Source organism: Parasteatoda tepidariorum, chromosome 3 (assembly GCF_043381705.1).
Source record: "Parasteatoda tepidariorum isolate YZ-2023 chromosome 3, CAS_Ptep_4.0, whole genome shotgun sequence".
NCBI lineage: Eukaryota > Metazoa > Arthropoda > Arachnida > Araneae > Theridiidae > Parasteatoda > Parasteatoda tepidariorum.
This window is the reverse complement of record NC_092206.1, coordinates 31,813,505-31,835,821: the sequence shown is the minus strand read 5'-3', so window position 1 is coordinate 31,835,821 and position 22,317 is coordinate 31,813,505. Positions and strand designations below refer to the sequence as shown.

Here is a 22,317-nt window from a genome sequence, read left to right as displayed (position 1 = left end):
TTTCAGATTAGTAAATACTGATTATCAGAAATAACTGTTAAATATCAATAAATCATAAAAAAAATGGTGAATGAATAGATAACAAACAAAAGTAATGAAATTATAAGAGATTAATAAGATATTGTGGCTAAAATATATTCAAAATGAAATTATTGTGCTTTCAAAACAAACTCTGAGTCTTAGAGACATAAGAAAAATTTAAATAATTATACAAGAAATAATTTTCCAAAATAAATTATTAGAAAAATAAATAAAATAATTTATTATAAAAATAAGTTACTTAAGAACGAATACATAGTATGACAATACATGAAATAAATAAGCTTACACAAATGAATAAATACTACGATTTAACTAAAGACAGTGAACTTCTGCACTTAGGACAGCAAGCTTCAGATAATTTTGTTGATTTTCGATGCCTACCACATCTGCAAGTTAACAAGAAATATAGAAGCAAAATAAAATATTAAAAAATAGTTCTCAGATTACATGAAAATGGAAACAACTAACTGTTCAAAATGCAAGGAATCATTTTATGGACATGCACTATTTATATTAATTTAACATCATAAATACCAGAGATCAAAAAACTCACCAAAAAATCAATTGATTGCAAAAAAATCTCAAAATTTTTACGTTAGCTCGATAAAATGTTTTACATAAGCATCTTCCTCAATTAATTAAATAATAAAAACATATGAATGTACCAATAATTATTCTTTCGGAAAAAAAATAACATTAGCATGTCTACATCAACACTTTTAATTTAAGTATAAATCAGAAGCAATAAGAGTTGTTAACAAAGTATAAGACATTATTAATAAGGAAGAAAAATACAAATAAACATTGATGGATTAAAATGCAGAGCATTGGTGTTAACAAAGAAGTAATATTATCAAAATCATAATGCGTTACTTTTAAATAATACTATAAACTTTATTATCTTAATTTTTTACTTATGCATAGAAATTGGGGTGAGCTTATTTAATTGAAAACAAGCCTAACTAGGTAAATAAAAAGAATAAGTCAATTTTGCTTAAATTCTCAGTTATAAAATTAAATTAAATAATTATAAGGTCTTATCAAGCATTATCAAATTTCCTTTTTTCCTCCTTTGATGACATCTATTTGCACCACATGCCCTCTAGGCAATTTTCGTTAAAATGATGTTAGTATTTCTGAATGAATATTAATTAACATGTCAGGTCAGGCATGTAAGAATAAAATTATACATGCTCAATAAGAATTTTTACATGCTCTGGGCAAGAAAGAGTAAAAATATATACTAGATAAGAATTTTTGCACGTCCTGTGCATGCAAGGGTAAAAATACCTGTCAGTTTAGAATTATTTCCCTTGGCTATGGCTACCAATATATTTTTAAAGCTCTGATAAATATATGAAGAAAAAAAATCAGGATTTTTTGCTCCACAAATAAAATTATTATTTACGATAGAAACTATATAGTGACCTTCAAAACAGTCTTTTTAAATAAGCAATAGTTTCTATTTCAAAAAATAAAGCCCTTACATTTAAATCCTTATGATGGACCAACCAAACCTAAATTTACAAAACTTTTGATCATTTATTTCATAAAAAATGGTAGATAATAGCAAAAGATTTATGAAAAATTTGATTTTATTTCACGGGAACAATTATTTTGTTATACAAAGTATTAGACTTTTTGTGAACTTAATTTTGTTTACAAAATATCATAAACTTTGTGCCTCTTAGACTATTGACCTATTCTTGAGAGAAGAAAATTTTTATTTTACATTCACATATTTAAATCTGTAACACATAATTCAATTATTTATTAATTATAATCAATAAACATTTATGAAATTTTAAATATTTATGAATAAAGTAAAAAGACTCTTTAAAAAACAAAACAATTACTTTCAATGTCTTATCAATTAAGAGCAAAATAAATTAAAGAGAAATATTACTCACTTCCATTCGCAATTTTTACACTGGTAATAGTAAGGATATGAGAGATCATAACTGTGACAACGTTGGGGCATTTCAATATAAGGAAACACCAAACTGCATCTTACAGCCCTGACAGAAATGATACACTTTAATTTTCTTCTATTAATTTGCATAAATACATTTTACATACGTTTGCATTATCTCAAACCACAAAATGACAGGATTAAAATTTGAGTTATTACAAATGATTAATGTTTACATAGTAATTAAGTAATCAGCAATATAAGAAGAAAATATTAATAATACACATTTCCTTCACAACTTGCATATATTTTATTATGTAAAACTGTTTAAATATGATATGTAAGATTAGTCAGTTGAAAAAAGTAGCAACGAAATTATATAGTGCTTAACTAAGTCTTATACAAATATATGAAAGACAAAAATAAAAAAGGAAAGATCACTAAGGTACCATAGAGTCTTGGGACATGTATTTACCTATCAAGGGTGAATATCAAAATAAAAAACATTGAATATTCAGATCAAAGATTAATTATTTTAAAAGTTATTTATAAAAGGCAATTTTTTAAAGTATTTAAAATCCTTTAAAAAATCTTAACAGTTAAAAATATTTAACCGCAATCTAATCATAACAATAATATGTTACAAGATAAATTTCATTTCATTTCCGTTAACACCAAAATATGAAGCAAATTTTTTAAAAAAAATCTAGAATAGACTGCTATTCTTTTCTTGGAAGAAAAGGAGTTTTGTGCTCCATTTAGTTAGTAATGTATGTAATTTAAAGACTTCAAACATTTATTACATAAAAGAAATTGATGAGTGTGACCAAATGTTCGACGGTTAAGGTTATATCCTACGCATTCAACATATGATATCCAACTTGAAACATAACTGACTTCCAGCTATCAGCATAAAATGCTACTACTGATGTTTCCATTACACTATAAATAACAACAAATTTATTTATAAATTTCATAATGAATAAATTAATATAATACCATGCTTTCCATAAAGGACCATGGTTCTCTCCAGGAACTTGACTAATTAAAAACACTGCAGCATGGCACATTTCATGCAGTAGAGTGTCTCTCAATCTCTCTGAAAAAAATAAAAAATGCAAGGTCACTAAAATAAGAAAAAAATCAAATTGTGGACACTAGTACTGGGCGATGCATCATAAAATATCGATATTTGATCATTGCCGATCCGATGTTTGGATTGGCTGTTTTACAATGCATCGATTCAATTTACCGAGATAATTTCCCGATGCATAGTTGACATCGAAGTCCACATGCGAGCTGATGAGCATTATTTCCGATAATAGAACAATGGTTTCATCATGGCTTATCGCAAGCACTTCTCCCAGCCAAGAAATTGATGACCGCAAGCTCGAGCGAAGAACTTTTTTCTTTTTCATTATTGATAGTAATGAGCTAAATTTAAGATGAGGAGAGGGTGACTGGGAGAACTACGTGCATTTTAGAGTCAGCTTTTCCTGAGTTTTCAATCTCTCTCAATTCATCAAAATTTTAATTTACCTGTTTATGAAGATTTTTATAAATGATCTCAATGTGCATTTAAATTTTGATTTTTATATTTATAATTACTGGCATAGTATGAAAAGAGAAATCAAAAATCAATTATAAAGCAGTTAAATACTACAATTCCAAAGGAAAGTTGCGCAATGCAGCAGAAATTCCATAAGAAAATTTAAAACAATAGAAAATTTTAAAGAAGAAAACAATGAAAATAATAATGACAACCGAAGCTGACGTCGTCAGGGGGTACCAGCCCCAGAAGTCATAAAAACACAAAGTAGGTTTTTTTAACATTGTTTTCCTTTTGTAATTAGTTTACATATTTTACTTTTGTATTTTGCATTCTTTTTTTTTCTCTCTTTCTGGACTTTTTGCAAAACCATTGGGGCACAGAGAGAGCAAATTTTAGACATTTGTTGTGCTCTCTCGATAGAAAAGGCTTTGCGTTTTCATGACTTCCAGGCTGGTACCCCCTGACAGCGTCAGTTTCAGTCGTCATTATTATTTTCATTGTTTTCTTCTTTAAAATTTTCTATAGGCATAGTAGAACATTGGCAGTCATGTCACTTTTGTGATTTATTGATTTTTATTTTAAAAAATATACAATTTATTGTTGATAACTAGACGAACCTATAGCAGCTGCAGATTGAGTTTATTACAAAAATATAATTGCTTCATTTTATCAATCAAAAAGTGCAACAATTCGAAATTACACAGAACCAAATGTAAAATATTTGCAAGGATACATCGGAATGCCAAAATCTTAACATCGCCCAGTGCTAGTGAACACTATTTAATAGTTTATCTAGTAATAATGTAATCTAGTAATAATAATGTTAAGTCAGAGCGTGAAATTTCAGTTCTAAAGATACTAGTCTAACTGAAATTTTTACAGTCGTGAAAAATATAAACTTTTAAAATGTTAACAGAAGTATTAATTTTTAGATGACCGAAGCCAAAAAAAATAAAAAATTCAAAAATATAACATATTTATAGTAATTTTACTACTAAATCAAAATAAAGTTGCCTTAAGGTTTCACTGTTCTTGAAACAATAGACCATTAATGAGTATTTCTTTTATAGTTGGAGGGAGGAAGATATATTAAGATATATTTTATAAATATGGATTTTTAAATTTAAATTAGAACTACCTAACTTACAATCATAACTGTACCCTCTAAATCAAACTTTTCTTTAAAAAAATAAAAATGAGCTATTATTAAAAAGAAAAACTATAAACAATACTGGTAATTAAAAATGTATATAAATAAAATATTATACTAAAATAAACTATTTTTCGAATAAAGAATTACCAAATGATGTCAGAACTTTAGAGGCTAAAATAATTTTGCATCTAATAAAGCAACCTCCTTTTTTAATTCCTTGAGTTTTTCCAGCAGTAGTTCGCAAATCAACTGACCACTCTAATTCCATATCTTCAGGGAGCTATGTAAAGAAAATGTAATAAAAAAAATACATCATACTCAAATTTCTTAAACAAAAAGTACTTTTTAGATTTGAGTAAAATTTAAAAATTATCTTCTAATAAAACTTATTTTGTATTTGTTGCTTACTTTCTCATTTATTTCTCACAATATTTATTTTCCCAATAAAAAAGTTTTTTTGATTATTTAGTGGCCTTTATACAGTAAATTAGTATAAATAGTAAAGTAATATATAGCGTAATTACAGTTAAGTCATGTTATTATAAACTTGAAGAAAGATACTAAAATTTTTGTGATATGAGAAGTTAGGAATAATAAAAATCGAATAGTTTTTTAAGAATTTAAATAAAATAATATTTTTACTGACACATTAAAAATTTTATAACATGTATTAACATCAAAAAGCATTTATCAATATATTTGCTTTTTCATTTTATTTTACATTTTGCTTCAAGTCATCTTCTCTTCATCTTCCTTTTGTGGTATGTCTATAGTTGCTTTAACCTTCTTTAATATTCTTGATTTTTCCTTATCGTCACATACTAAAATACTTTTTGTCTACAATGTATACAATGTCTACAATGTTTTGTCTTCCTCATAAATATCAGTTTCTTTTAGATTCATTAAACTAGCACAATCTTTCTTAATTTATGAGAAGATATTATGTATACTGTATACATACATCTTGCACGCTTACTTCTTTAGGAATAGATAGTTCGAGGCAATTTTGTCTTCAAGTATAGTCATCTCTTTTGTAAGAGGGTTTTAAGAAATGATTCATTAAATTGTTTATCTCAATTTTTTGAGAATTTAGAATTTAAACAAAGCATTTTAAATTCTACAGAAATGTGAACATGTGAAATGTGAAAATCAAAAGTCCCATTGAATTGTATTTGGCAAAAAAAGGTTATTTTCTAGTTTTCTATTTTATACATAATTTTTTTTTTTCTGAACATCAAAAAAAAGAAAAGCTTCCATATATGTAAATGCATATAAAGATTAAAATATATTTAATCAGAAGCTTTTGCTTTAAATTTAATTTCTGAACAAATAAATGAGTTCTTTTATGGGAAAAAAAAATAAACGTTTGTCTCTAAATTGAAAGAAAAAAAGTGATATATCATAAGCTAATTAAAAAATAAATTGAGAAATAACTAGAAAACTGTAGTTTCCTTAATATTAATTTTAAATAAATTTATAAGATTTTTTTAACTATAGAATGAGGAAAAACAAATAAAATTATTAGGCAGTAATTATTCATTTTACACTGAGATATTTAAAAATAGAAAATACTAATTAACCAAAAATTGAGTATTGCCGAAACGAACAAATAAAAAATTTTAAAAAAATTATTAAATTAGAAGATATAGAAATATAATAAAGAAATATAACGTTTAAAAATCAATGGAGCATTACTTTTGAATCAAAAATGTTTTCATTGAAGACTTTATACAGTTTCTTAGCACCAACAACACGCTTTTCGACAAAGTTATTTCTCAATTTATTTTCTATTTTCTGCAGCATATGAAGACTAGAAGCTCTTTTTTCATCAATACAATGATTATTCGATGTATCTAAAATAAAATATTTTTAGGCATTAGCACAAATTGACTTAACATAAGTGACTTATCAACAAACAAAAGCATAGATGACATTGATTTAGAATTAATATAAAAATTGACAAAGATGAGATATTTTATCCCATTAGATAAAAATGTAAAACTAGAAACATACTTAAAAGAAATTAATACAAAAAGATTTTTCAAAAAAAGTGAACTCTGATAAGATTTAGAGAAAAAACTATATTATTCACGATCTTTTTTTTCTTTATTTACTTTCTTTCTTTTTTTCTTTTTTTTTTTGTTGTTATTCATTTGAAACTTTCATTCAAAAGCCTTTTAATTTTAAAATGAATTAATTTTTTTCTTTCTTTTTCATACAAAATAAACTCTAGAATAAAAATCAAATACATACATTATTTATTCTCTTTAAAATCAGATTTAGAGAAATAAAAATCTGATTTAATCTTCAAAAAGCTTTAGAGAAAAACTACTTACAATTTTAATTACAAATAATTTCAAATAGAGCAAAAGGGAGAAGATGATGCAATTTAGGAGAAAGAAAATCATTAGAACAATTACAAAACTATCACTACTCATAAAAATTGTCAAATTTTCTAAAAAAACAAGCTCAGAATTACAATAAACATTGAATATAACTTGTTATTTAAAAGTGAGTTACAAAAATCTTTAGCAATTGAAGATTTATCACTTCTTGATTAGATATACACATCTAATATGACCACATTTTTAAAACTAACAGTCAGGACAAATCATTGATGAGAGTCAGAGTGGAAATTCCAATTTTTTTGTAAGTTTTGACACTACAGAAAAATGTAAGTTTTCACACGAGAATATCAAATTATATGTAAGAAACCTACTTTCTTCCAATTTATATATTTTACATAATCATTGCAATTGTTTTTAAATTTAGAAATAACACAATAATTAATAAAAGATTAAAAATTTAGATAGCAATGAAACTGCTCCTAAAGTGTTGGAAAAAATTAGTTTATTTTTGTTTGTTGAGCAAAACTTCAATGGAAAAGCAGGACGAGACAGTGAAACAAAAAGCAAGACCTCTGGTCACATTAGACGCATCTAGAAAATTCATTAACCATCTTTATTAGAACTTTTTGGTTCGTCTAGTATATGATAACTTACAATCATTTAAAAAGAATAGAATTGCTGCTTTATTTTTAAAGATTGAGAATTTCTGATTTAAAAAAAAAAATTCATTAATGGGTTTGAAAATAACTTAAAAATTTGATCTCTTTGGAATACTGGAAATTTTTTAAATATAATGGGAAGCAAATCATAGTAAATAAAAAGCTTCCCTAATAGTAAATAAAAAATTTTAAAAGAATTATTTTTAAACACTATAATTACCTTGAACTTCTGATGTTGTGCTTTGCGATTGTTGAATTTCACATGCGGCTGAATTTTTCTTCAAGAGAGACGAAGCAGATTTTGCTCTGTTAAAAATATAAACAAAAATTTTAACTTCCACTTAAAAAGAAAAAGATTTATTTGTGTAATTAGATAGGAAAAAAATTTATAGTTATTTCCTACCAGTAATTTAAAATATTATATACAAATTTCTTCATGAAAAAGTAAAAATACTTTTTCCCAAAATTTTAAATAGATATATAAATATGTGGACTTAGTATACATACAGTACTCCAGACAAGTATGAACCAATAACGGCTATTGCCAACAAAAAAAAAATGGATAATTTAAAATTGCAATAAAGGTTGAAAAAGAATGACTTTACTCAAGATACATTGAAAATTATTATAGATAGACAACCTAAATACTAAAGAATTTAAAAAAATCTTATTTTTTTGACATCCACACCAAGTGATCAACTGACCTCCTAATGCACTAATTTGTATGCACTATTTGCATTTTAGCACAACAATAATACTGTGATGTTAGAACTGTAATGATATAGTAACACATAATGACATTTTTAACAGTGGTAACAAGTTAATTCTTTGACTCTAGATGATTCATAATGCCAAAATATACAAGTACAGGACTTTGCACTATTGGGCTTACAGGTCTGTAAAAAAATAACCCAACTATTCTTCAAGTCAGTTATGCTCAAATATTTGGGGTAATAGCTACTACTGGTACTGTGGTTGGTACTAGTCAATGAATTAATTAAGCACCACTGGTATCAATAATAATTTGACAACTTTTTACTGTGCCGAGAAATCGAATAGCACTGAAAGACATTATTAATTTCCAAAATGGATAGCAAAAAAACATATGAAAAGCTTGCAAAAATGAATATATGAAAGATTATAAATATTACACATTAATATAATGCTTTTCCTTTAAAAAATATATATATTTTTATCACGTCTTTCAAATGTGTTTAAAAACAATTATGTTGAAAATTTTAAAAAATTCATTAAATACCTTTTAAAACATTTTCAACTGTCTAATTGTAATATACTAATGAAAAATCTATTGTGAGTTTTAGAAATTTACCTTTTAACATTAAATCAAGTATTAAAATTAAGCACACTTAAACAATATGTTTTATTTTTAAGTACCTTCTCTTATATACAATCAAATTCAAAGGCCGGGATAGCCAGGTCGGTAGGGCGCTGGGCCCGTGTCCGAGTTCATGGGTTCGAACCCCGCCGGCCGAAGACTCCCCGTGTAGTAAAGTGACAGATGCAAGTTAAATCAGTGGAGTCGCAAAAGTCCTCCATGTTCCCATAACAAATCAATACCTCTGGGGGTACTGGATTGGAGATCGATCATTCTCTGATTCAGGTCAAAATTACGATCTGTGGATGAATAAATGGGTTCACCTTATAAACAGGTATGGCGTACGATGTGGCAAAGTCGAATTCTTGGCCATAGATGCCGCCACTGAAAAACAAGAATCGCACACTCTGCCTTAAATTTGCTCTGTTTCACCTAGCAGGCTTGCCCGTGTAGCAAATGGCATTGGAACCAACCAACCAAATTCAACCTTTTAAATTTTGTCTTTTGAAACAAATTCATAGATCTCTTAATTTGAATGTTTTTAAATTACCCCATGAAGTGAAATTAATAAAAAGTTGGCTGTATTCAAAAATAATAAAAACATTTATAAATAAAGAGATACATTACCTTTCCTCAGGAAGTTTAGAGAGCTCACTTTTTACTCCCCCTAAAACTAAAGAAAATAAGCATTTCAAACATACATTCAAAACTAGCAATACTCTAATGACACTGAGCTCTTATGTTTCTGATTTTTTTTTCTACAAATTAAACCAAAAAATTTTGTTACAAAATTTTTTTAACTTTTTGTGTTGCAATGCACAGTGTATGCGAATACATTTCATTAAAAGGATATCAGATGGTCATCCTTTTAGCAAAAGAATTGAAAGAAACACCTCTTAATCAATGAGTTCATAAATAATACTCCCTATGAGTCTTACTCAGCAAACAATCAATTTTATCTCAAGCAAGTCACATTTCTCCTCTTTTTATCTTGTAGAAGCCCTACAATCATATTAACAACTTGCTCATACTCAGTATCTTACAATCCATTATTTTTTAACAATGCATCGTTTTGTGGGACTCCATACTAAAATTAACATACTAGTTGTAATCATGAATCTTATACTAACAATACCTTTCTTTGTCAGTTCTATATGTTACATTGTTATTTGTTTGTTTACACTTTTATTTTCTGGAGTTAATAATTTAAGATTAAATATTAATTAAAATCATTTGAGATTCATTTCATTTTTTTATTTGAGAAAAGAATGAAAAAACGACTTGCACTCAGAATATTTTTTTACATAAAAACTTTCAATACTATATTTCATTCAAACTTAAAACAAAACATAAAAACATATTCATTATGCATGAATTCAGTATTATGAATGCACACAAAGTTATAAAATCTGAAATATGTAAGAATTTAAACAGCTGTGCTATTCTATATAACAGAAAACACAGTTTGATCAAAAGAAATCATTATTTCATAGATTAATGAAGCTTAAACTTTATACAAATTTAGATATTTTTCGGTTAGCCGGGTGCTAAGAAATTCAACTATTTTTTTTTTACTTTTTTATTTTACTTAATTTTTTTGTTAATGTTCATTTTGTTCAGGAACTAAAAACTTAATAAAATATTAAAACAGTGGGAAAAAAAAGTTGGCGAAGAAGCTAATTTTTTTGCAAACTTTTCACATGCTACTGGCTAACCAAAAAGTGTCCAAATTCAATTACGTTTTAATCACAATGTAAATACATTAAAAATATGGAAAAAAATTTAAAGCATTAGGAAAATGAATTCAAAAGTGAGTAAATAAATTAATGTTTACTTGTAATACTTACATTTCATAAATTCAGTATCTGCATTACTATCGGCAGAAAGAGCTGACCCATTCCTAGAAACAAAAAAACAGAACAGTAAAAAACAGAAAAATTCTCAAAAAACTTAAATAAGAAATAAAACTTAACTATTATGTTCAGATTTGATTTTAAACTAATAAAGAGTTACATTCAAAAATTGAAGAAGAAAAAATATTCATGAATTCAAAGATATATTTACCTCTCTTCAGAATTTTCAGGGAGCTTATTTTTAATTCCTTCTAAAACTAGAAAAAGAAAAATTAAGCATCTTTAAAATCTTTTCAAAATATTAAATACACAATAATATTCCAATAAAATGAATATACTCTGTCTAAACATACAACAATCAATAAACTTATTTTGCTTTCACAAAAATAAACTAACTTTTACATGTTTATCAGGCAGAGTTACATATTATAGCAAGAAAAAATTTCATTTAAAAGTTCTGAGAAAATGAACAAATGTGCAAGGCATTCATTAAGGCCTACTTATTATTAAAAAGACAGATATATTTAAAATATAGTTAATACTTATTGTTATGTTTATTATAATGATAATATTATATTAATTTGTAAACACTATTATTAATATCATGAATAAAACAATATTCTATGTATTTATGTATTTCAGAATGAATGTATAGGAAAAAATTAGGCATCGTCATTATAAATTTTTAAAGACAGTTTACAAATCAGAGCTTTTTTAAAACAAAAAAGAAAGACATTTTGTGAATGCAAATTTATAAAAAAAATTAATAAATACATTACTTCAGCACTGAGAAACAACACAATTAAGATATTTTTAAAATCTAAATGATGAGTTACAGATAATTAATTTCTTTTTAATTGATAATTTTTAAAACAATTTATATTAAAATACTTACTAGAAATTTTAGAATATAAAAATTATAGTATACATCCAGGTTTTGGTCATTTTGAAATTACCATAAAATATTAATTCTAAATAACTGTTTTAAGTATAAAAAAAATTTTAACATGCTGTTGCTCAACAATTATAAGTTATTATCACTATAAACTCATAAAACTATGAAATTCTCACAATACTACTAAGTACAGAATTAAAGAACAGTTACACGAAAATATTCAAACACAAGTATGTAATTTAGGACCCAAACATTTAAAAGAAAATAAATAAATAAATAATAATAAAAAAATATATAGTTATGTTAAGATTATTTTTTAAAAAAAGTGCACAAAAATAAATGCACAACAAATCTATTAGAACTCAATTTGCAAAATATATAAAAATGAACTTCATTAAGGGAATTTGTTAAATTTAGAATCAAGATTTAAACACAAAGAGAAATACACAGCACAAATTTAAGAAACTTATCTTAAATAAATATTTTTTTTTTAAAAATTAATTATAAAAAAAAGTAAATAATGCATATTTAAAGAAAGCTTACCTTTTGAGAATTTGAATTTCTCATTAGCACTATTGTCCTCAGAAGAAGCTGATTCATTTCTAGAAAACAAAATAAATATGAATAAAACAAACAATTTCGTGAAGAACTAAAAAAAAATACAACTTTTTCAAACAAAAATAATAAAAATAATTAAAGTAAGATTCTGATAAGATAGGTATTTACAATTTACATTATTCTTTTTTTTTTCAAGATAAAAGAATAATCCCCCTACATTTTATATACCCTTTACTTAATGCATAAATGCTTACTATTCAATCAAAGAAAACAATTCCTTTCAAAACATATTACTTCTGCAATAAACTTTGAAATGAATTGTTAATCATGAAAACATTATTTATGTTCATTTCAAAATATATGAAATTGACAATTACTTGGTGGTATATTTCTACATCTAAATTTTCTGCAAATAAAATTTGTTCTAAAAAATATATATCTATAAATATTTTTAATGCATGTGTTTTACAATATTAACTTAATTTGTAACTTCAAAATACCAATCCTTAACACTTTAACTTTAGAGCCTAGGAACTGAATTGTTTCTAATGTTTTACAACAAGATTATTGATAATCACAAATGTTCTGTGAGTATCGCCAAACAATGGTTGCTAGTTGAATTATTTCCATTTCTTTTCTTTTAAATGATGATTAATTGCAAATATAAATTGAAAAATAAGGAATATTAATTAGTTTAACTTCAAAATATATTTATGGATTACAACATAATAGAACAAAATACATAGTAACAGCAAACAAATAAGTATGGAAAATTAATTTTTCTCTAAACATATTTTCTTTTGAGGATACTTAGTTGTGAGACATATGTTTCAATTTTGAGCACATTTAGCTTTAGGGCTTTAAAGTATGAATGCACAACCCTCGGCCCAAAGTCAGATGGGGCGCTTAAATGGTTTATGTGGCCTTCATCTTCAAGTTAGAAATAATTTTTTTAAAAAAATGCAGAAATTTTTTTTAACCATTCTTCAAACTAAGTTCAATATTTATTTTTAAAATGATATACAAACAATAGCAGAAACATTTTAAAATGCAAAACTATCAATTCAAGTTATAAAAGATTAAAAAATTTTGTCTTCCAGATTTTTATTTTAAAAAAAAATTTTTTTAACCATTACACATTCACAACAAGTGTAGTTTTAAGATTTATTTTATTATCCCCTGAAATCACTTACAGCCTAAAGGAGGTTCTGCTGATAAAGTATGTAATTTTTGTCAGTACTTACAAATGAAAAAAACTTCCAAGATATAAGGTTTCAATAAATAAATGGAAATTAAAACTTAATATAATTTTTTAGACTACAAATATTTATAATTAGCTATGAATACTAACTAGTTTCTCAAAAATGAAAAATCCAAAATTATATCACCAAAAAACAAAAAAACATTTAAGGAAAATAAAATAAATATAGTTTTTTTATTTACAAATAGCATCAAAATGTGGAGTACTGAAATTTATAATTTTTGTTTTTATCAATATACACATTTTTGTTTCTTTTTAAAGTAATAGGAAACTTTGAAAGTATTTATAAAGAAAAAATTGTTCTTTATACATACAAAAGATCTTTTTATAGTTATAAAAATAGAATCAACAATCGCATACATATAAATTTAACGCTTAGTAGTATCAACAATTCAATCTCAATAATGAAAATGGAATAATAAAATAAAAGATACCTATTAAGAGATAGACTTTCCAAATTTTTCTTAGTTCTGTTTAAAACTGAAAAATATAATACATCATATCAGACATGTTTTCAAACAAAAAATTCAAAACCTGTATATTTTATATTTAAAAAAAAAAAATTATAAACATTCATTTCAATTTCAAGCAATTGATCAATAATTATAAAAAAAAAACTCAATCTAAAACTAACAAAATAATGTATAAAATATTTCCAAGATTAAGTTTTATAATATAGAAAGAGAAAAATAAATTGCAATGTACTAAGGTAAATTAATTTATAAAGATACAACACAAGTTCCTACATTATATAAAAATACAATGTAAATCTTAGTTTTTACTAAACAGAAGGAAATTCCGGTGTAAAATTTTCAAAATAAGCACTTTCCATTTTTTTTCTTCATAATTTGAAAACATACTTTACAATCTTTACTGGCGCTGAAACTCACAAAAACAAGACAAAAGAACATATTTTAGATTGATGCACAAACCAAACAGACTTGAGAAATTGTAAGAGTTATTTTAAATTTAGTTTTCCATTCTTAAATTTAGTTTTATTAAGTTTTTCATACTTATTCAAACTATCCACAGGCCTTTCAATTTGTATAATTGGCATTACTCCCTTTTTTGAAAAGACACCCTAAATAGAAATAAGAAGAAGGCATATTGTATGATTAAAATCATAAATTCGCATACATTTTGCTTAAGCTTTTTACTTATTAACTATTAAATTTTTGAACTTAACCTAAGCCTTGCCCAAAACAAGTACTTTTCCAACACAAACTATTGCATTAATCCTCTGTGCGTTAGTTATAGCTTTTTCTGAACTTTTAGCAGCAAGCTTTCCTGCGTGGTTTCCCCCATGTTATTCAATGGCAGCGTAAGCCATAGCAGTGAAATTTCTGCAAAATTTAACCCGAGGACTCAATACTTAGTTAAATTTACCATGACAAGAAACTTCCCCTTTTTTTAACTTTAAACTTTAATCAATGCATCAGAATAAAATAAATTGAATTTGGGAAGATCAGACTACAAAATTTTTTTTCTAGCAGTCACTCAATATCTTCACAAGCAAATTCGATTCACACTTTTCAATCTCTTTCACCAAAATCAGTATAGTTTGTCTAAAGTAAGAACTCCCCATGCCATTCGTCTGGACCCGTGGCGGTGACTATGGTAACGAGGTATAACTATTTCAAGTAAGGGTGTGGGGTCATTGCTTAGGACAGGTTTTAGTTTGGGTAGACGAGAGAAAGGGAATCTTTCTCTTCGTATATTGAGTTAGCCGTAGAGAGAAATTAGTACCCTTCCTGAAATTTGCTATTCTTGTTTCCATAGCAACAAATGGCCTCAGACTTTGTGGAGTTAGGAGTTCTTACTGTAGACAAACTGTAGTTTTCTTATCACTAGCCAACCCTGAAGGAAGACTTATTTCTTTTAATCTTCTTTCAATGGTTTAAATACTCATTAGAAAATCAATTGAAATCTTTTGAACAAATAAAAAATTTAATTCTTTGCTTTTCTTACTATACAACAATGCATAAAAGAAAATTTTTATTTGTTTTACTTTTAAAACCATTATTTACAAGTCCTTATTTTTGAAATATTGAAGAAAAATTTTTAAATTGCATTTTTATTAAAGGGCATTATTTTTGTATTTTGTTGCTACTATGCAACAATGCTAAAAGAAAAAATTTATTTGTTACTGTTAAAACCATTATTTACAAGTCCTTATTTTTGAAATATTGAATAAAAAATTTTAAATTGCATTTTTATTAAAGGGCATTATTTTTGTATTTTTCATATTTACTCTTCATTAAATAAATCAACAATACTTTGCTAATTTATTGAGGCTAGACATCTTTTGTCAAAAGTTATTTTATAAATTGGTTCAATAATTAAAAAAAACCAATAGTTCTTTATACTAGAATAGGTAAATTTGCTATTACAGCTTTTATTTTTTTAAATTTCAGAGTTTAAGAAACATCTTTATTTAACAAGAGGATTGCTTTGAATCCTACAAGCTCAGAACAAATGACTTAAACTATGCATGTATATTTCTGAAGTATGCTATAAGATGTCTCCTTTTTGTCTGTTTGTGAATAACGAAAAAACTTTTAATTTTTTAAGTTTACTAACAAACTCAATAGGAGGTATTACTAAACACAATAATATTAAAAAAATTGAATCATTTATACAGATAATTATCATCATTATTAACTTTATAAAGTAAGGAAACTTACATTTATTGAATTCGTCATCATTATAAAAATTTTCATCATCAAATACATCATCCCATCTGTGAAGAAAATGCAAATATTTCAAAATCTGTTTTAAGTCATCATAAAATTTTTGACACATAATGCAAAACAAAAACGAAGAAGGAATTAAGTGCCCTTTATTAATAAAATTATAATAGTACAAAACAATATTAAAACAATACTGCATTAGTAAAAAGAAAAAAATAAGTGCTTCAATCAAGGTTCAATCAAGTGCTTCAATATTTATCACTCAAAACCTAATTATTCAGATATGCACATAAACTTTCACACAGTTAAAAATACTCACAAAAAATAATAATAAAAATTATAAATAATAAAAATAATTAATAAACACAATATTAAAAGTGTAAAAATTTACAAACCTTACAAAAAAACATAAATACTTTTTGGTTGGCTGGGCGCAAGCAAAAAGTCGCCAAAAAATGTCGACTTTAGCCAATTTTTTTTTCTTTAAAAACTGAACAAAAAGGATTTTCACCAAAAAAAAATTTTATAAATTAAAAAATTTAAAAAATACACAAAAAAATTTTTGAATTTCTTTAAGCCTGCTAAACTGATAAGTACCAAAGATAATGTTTTGCTAATTTTTTTGAATTCATTAAAATTCATAACTATTTCACATACTTTCCGTTCAGCCAACACATTTGTATGAGTAAGAAAAAGAAAAACAGCTTTGGCAATAAATTAAATCAATTAATAGCCAATGCATGGATAGCAAATCAAAAACTAAGTTAAGATATACATGGCATTTTTGATTTCTTGGTCGTCGGATCTGTTGAGTGAGGGCTTGGCCTTGCAGCGTATCGTAATCTGTCGAGCCAACTACATTCGCCACGGTGCCAAATAAATTTTAAACTTGCAAAAATTTTTAAAAAAAGAAAAACATGTAGATCTTTGCCCGGGATAACTACGCGTTAAACCTTTCGAGTTGGTCCCCTTCCGAGACGCTTTTCTTCTCAGTTTCTTGAAGGCAGCTGCCCGGAAGTTGCAAAGACTTGGAGATTATTCTGCCACAGATTACAATATGGAAATCTGTACAATCAGTCATCTCTGGAACTCCACATACACTTCTTCAATAAATTCTATGATAGCAAGCTTAAAATCCAATTGCAGTTTGTGTGACAGATCACAACGGAAATATACCAGATTTTCAAACTGTTTCAAGTTACTATATTTATAGCGGAAGAGGGGTTTTTCATCTGGTGATTGGATTTTAAAAATAGCTCTGGAATGGTAGAGAAAAAAATGTTTATCATCAATAAACGTTATCTACCTGTGGCTAAGCTTAAGCAAGTATTTTTAAAGAACAGGTGCTGTTAATTTTTTACTCTTATGTGTTCTTTTGAAAGTTACATTGAGACGTGAATTGTTTGCGTTGCTAATGTAGTATACCTTTGTTATTCTTTAACTTGTATCAAAATAGGTCTATGCTTCAATAACTGAAATACTCTTTAATTTATATTACTACGGCTCATTTTTCTAGGGGGGAAATATTAAACTTAAAAATAAAAAATAATTTATTCCTTTATAAAATATTGTTTCACCATACCCATATTCATCTTTCAAAAATGATTCATGATCCATATTTCGTTGCTCAGTGGTAAATTGCAACAAATCAGCTACAAATTTAGCGGGAGCAGGTTGTTTGGTTTGACGAATTGATGGATTGATACAATTGTGCTCTTTTTTAAGGTACGCAACAGTTGAGTGCGTCATCTGGGGAGAAGATCAGTTCCATGTGCTGACTCCTTCAGATTTCCTCTCCTCCTTTTCTCAGTTGTACGAATGGATGATCGTGTAAAGCTAAACACAAATGGCGCTACTAGGGGTAAAATTCATCGTAAGACTTAAAAGTTCCTACTTTCAATTGATTTTTATGATTAAACTTGAAAAATGGTTCCATCAAATATTATTATATTTGTATTTTTCACAATATAACGCGTTTTTTTTTTTTCAATTTAAATTCCAACGAAACAAACATCATAAGAATTTGTAAGACTCTACAAACATGTTGTGCCCTACAAGATGCAACCCAAAAAATAACTAACTGCGATACTTTACATAACACTCGAAACATGGTAAACCTTACACTTTAATCATGTTGTGAAATAAATTTGCTTACATTTATTTTAGGCTCACAACCCGTTAACATTTGTAAACTAAGTTAAACTCTTGTGAATGGTAAAATTACGCTCAAATTTAAACATAAATTACATTAATAAAACTTCCTAGAATATTAAACTTGTTCACACATCGCCTCATAAGCATAACATAAGTGGAGGGATACACCAGAGGTTTTCTAAATTTTTTCAGGTAATAGGGAGCTTGATATTGCTTACATTCTGTCAACCATTCATAGGAATGTACTACGATATTTTCCCCTTTCTTTATATTTTTCTCTATTTCACTGTCAAAAATATTTTTAAAATTTCCTCGATGCTTTCTTTTAAAACTATGTTCAATGTAGTCGGCAGTTAAAAATGGCTTCCTAACTTAAAAGTTTTTAATCTATTTGAAAATCAAGACGGAATCGAACGTATTTTCTTCTCCTATGACTCTCCACACGCTAATGGCGAAAACATGCGAAGTGTTGCCATAGGTAGAGAGTTCTGTTCTACACCCCCGTAGCGCATTTTGATCACCAATTGATATTTAACCAGGTGCATGGTAACGTATTTCAATTTCTCCGAATTCCAAAATATCTTTAGCAGTAAGATTATTAAAAATAAATTTTAAAATTTCCATGATGTTTACGTTAATCATTATGTATAATCATTATGTTTCATACCGTTGAGATCCATAATTTACAAGCTTAAAAAGATTTAATTGCTTTGAAAATCATGACAAAAACTAACGTACTTCTAACTCCTACGACTATCCACACACTACTGATGAAAGCATGCCTAATATTGTCGTAGGTAAGGATTTTATTATACGCCACCTGTGGCCAGGACCCTGCTTTGAGATGGGAAAACTGGGCTACAGCCCCGGGCCACCAAACATTCAGGACTGGTTTAAAGTTATATATTTTAATTTTTTTTTCTCCTTCCACTTTGTTGAGACGTCGAGGAAATTTCTTCAAATCATCATGAACTACTCACTCCTAGTTCCATGTCCTTCTCACAAGAAAAAGTTATTTATCGTATAGGCAATTATTGTGGCGTGTGCATTCATAATAATAGACATTTCCACTTTCGGTGGTGAAGAAAACATTGCCACTGTTATCTCCACTCATCCTCACACTGCATGAAGCTCATCATTATGTTCTTAATCATTTAACGAGTTTCCTAAATTGTATTTTATAATAGTATATTGTAGTAATTTGCAACAAAATATATTAGTTATAAAAGGGTTAATAAGTTTAGACACAGATTTAAATAAGTCTATTATAAAATATAGCATAATGAGGTAATATCATAGAAATAAAAAAATAAAAAAATATTAAATGAAAAAATTATTTTATACATAGTATCTACCGGTCGCAAAAATTTTCATGACCTTTATTGCAAATTCGATCATTTTTAAGGATTTTTGAGCGAACTAATTTTAAGTTGCAATATCCCTGATATAAATTTATTGATTTATTGAAATTACATACATTTGCTGACTTGTGTGCTCAATATAGGCTTATAAGTCATTGTCAAGTAGAAAATTCTGATATAAAGGAATATAAGAATTAATTTTTAAAACGAAATAGCAATTAACATATCCACCACTAAATATGATTTTCGTTTTAGACGGAAGACACTGCATTATTGGAGAACGATACCTTAATGGCTCATATTAATTTTAGCCAAATTAGGGGAGGGTGCCAACCGAGACTCAGATTTAGTGTTCTCTTAATTTTTATTTCCTCATTTTTGTTAATATTGTTTGCTTGAAAAATATATAGTTTTTTTTTTAATTATATATTATTAGATTAACTTTCTATATGCTTAAAGTTCAATGAGTAAAAGTTTTACTCTAGATGGAAAGAGCAGCATGTAGCACTAAAGCAACGTGTTTGACTTTGAATAGAAAGAGTTCCGCATTTTAAAAGGGGTCAGATAGGGTATAAGCTTCACATAATATTTTTAAAGAGTGAATGCCAGACTAAAATTGGGAGGAGGGCATTTAGAGAATGACCATGAGAACTCTCCATTTATTCTTTTTTAATTTAATGCGTTATGTCTTGTTGATTTTATGAAAACCGGGGAGATTTTATAAAATATAAAGCATCACTTTTGAATTTAGGTTCACAATTGAAAATTTTTTTCTGTATTTCCTTACTTTACTATTTAATCAAGGGTACAAAAAAATTTAAGAATAAAGAATGACTTTTTAAGTACTATGTCTCGATGCGTCATTCATTATTTTACGATGTGTAGTCCTTTTTGGTAGAATTTTTTTTCATGAAAAAATAATTTCCCTTTTTGTAATACATTTTAAAAAATGAATGTATAAAAATATTTGCCAATAAAATTGCCTCACCAGGAAGAAATGCAAATAACATCATGATATTTATTGAGCACATACATTATAGTTGGAAGAACAAGTGATTAAATTTTCAGGATATTTGGGTGGATAGATCCTGAGGAATCAGTAATCAGAGCAGCCTCCCGTGGCAGTAATAACATAACAGCAGTTATTCTCCTCGACATCGAGTCGATCAGAGATTAGATAACCTGGACGGGTACAGCATTCCATGCAGCTTCAACATTATGTCACAATTCATCGACCGTTGTGACTGACGAGTGGAGGCGTGCCAGTCGTTCAGCAACCATTGACCAAACGTTTTCCATTAGTGAGAGATCAGGAGAACGTTCTGACCAGGGCAACAGGCAAATAGAAAAGGTCAAGGAAGGTCAGAACAGTGCGGGCAACATGCGGTTGTGCATTGTCCTGCTGAAACGTAGCGTTATGGAGGCCTCGAAGATAAGGCAGAGAAACTGGCCCTAACACATCAAAAATGTAACGGCTGCTGTTAAAAGTGCCGACAATGAGAAGAAGAGGTGATCGAGACGTGTATCCAATTTCACCCTATACCATTACTCCAGGTGATGGGCCAGTATGACGATGTCGAATGCAAGCTGCCAATGGGCATTCTCCCCGATGTCGCCAAACACGAATGCGGCCATCATGATGCTGTATACAGAGCCTGATGGATTCGTCTGAAAAGACGACGTCATGCCATTCCTGCATCCAGGTTCGTTGTTAATCGTTAATCACACCATTGGAGGAGCTCCTGCCTGTGATGCAGCGTCAAGGGCAGTTGAAGCCATGGTCGACGTGCTGACAGCCCATGCTGTTGCAAACGTCGTCGAACTGTTCGTGCAGACACTTGTTGTATTGAAAATGACCCCGTTTGTTAACTGAGGGTTCGTGACGTAGCTGTACGATCCCTTAAGGTCATGTGGATAACATGTCTGTCTTCTCAGCTGTTAGTGTTGGGGCCGCTGAGATCCTGCACGACGTTTCATATGACCGTCATGAACCCGTCGATTCTATATTCTACTAACAATCGTGGTATCTCGGCCAACGCAACCATCAATACTTTAGTACGATAAACCGCAATCCTGGTAGGCCACAATTCGACCTCGATCAAACTCAGACACGTGCTGGTAGGCATTTCTCCTTCATACACGAGGCACAACAAAAATTTTTTGCTCAAGAACAACGCTCAAATTCAATTTTCTGTATGAGAAACTTATTGTCAAATCTCTTCTTTTATACACATTTTAGGTAATGCTTTCGCCGCCTGCTTTGCATGAATGCCCTGATAAGCAAATCATTTGCATACCACAACATGCTTTATCAGTCCTGCAAATTTCACGTTCGTAGTGTGTCGCCTTCCTGGTGTAGCAATTTTAATAGCCAGTAGTGTATTTGCGGCATTGTAAATTTTTGTAGATGTAGGAAAGAATAGTAGAAATTGATTTTCTAATAAAAAAAAACCCGAATGTGTTCAATTAAGTGTTAGATATGGGTCTTGGATACGCACTACACGCGAAACTCTATGCCAAATGTACTCTTACTATAATGCGAA

The 22,317-nt window shown here is 27.8% G+C and overlaps 1 protein-coding gene across 1 annotated transcript; it reads right to left on the bottom strand.

The window, feature by feature from the left end:
- Positions 1-247: 247 nt before the first annotated feature.
- LOC107448741 (germ cell nuclear acidic protein) lies at positions 248-18,046 on the bottom strand. The gene is made up of 13 exons (XM_043042863.2): positions 17,842-18,046; positions 16,254-16,309; positions 14,004-14,049; positions 12,294-12,352; positions 11,067-11,112; positions 10,850-10,902; positions 9,630-9,675; positions 7,887-7,972; positions 6,355-6,512; positions 4,807-4,939; positions 2,954-3,053; positions 1,953-2,060; positions 248-428 (listed from the first exon to the last, which is right to left on the bottom strand). Exons 1-13 carry the CDS (start codon positions 18,006-18,008, stop codon positions 344-346), a joined length of 1,143 nt encoding a protein of 380 aa, XP_042898797.2. The 5' UTR covers positions 18,009-18,046; the 3' UTR covers positions 248-343.
- Positions 18,047-22,317: the final 4,271 nt, after the last annotated feature.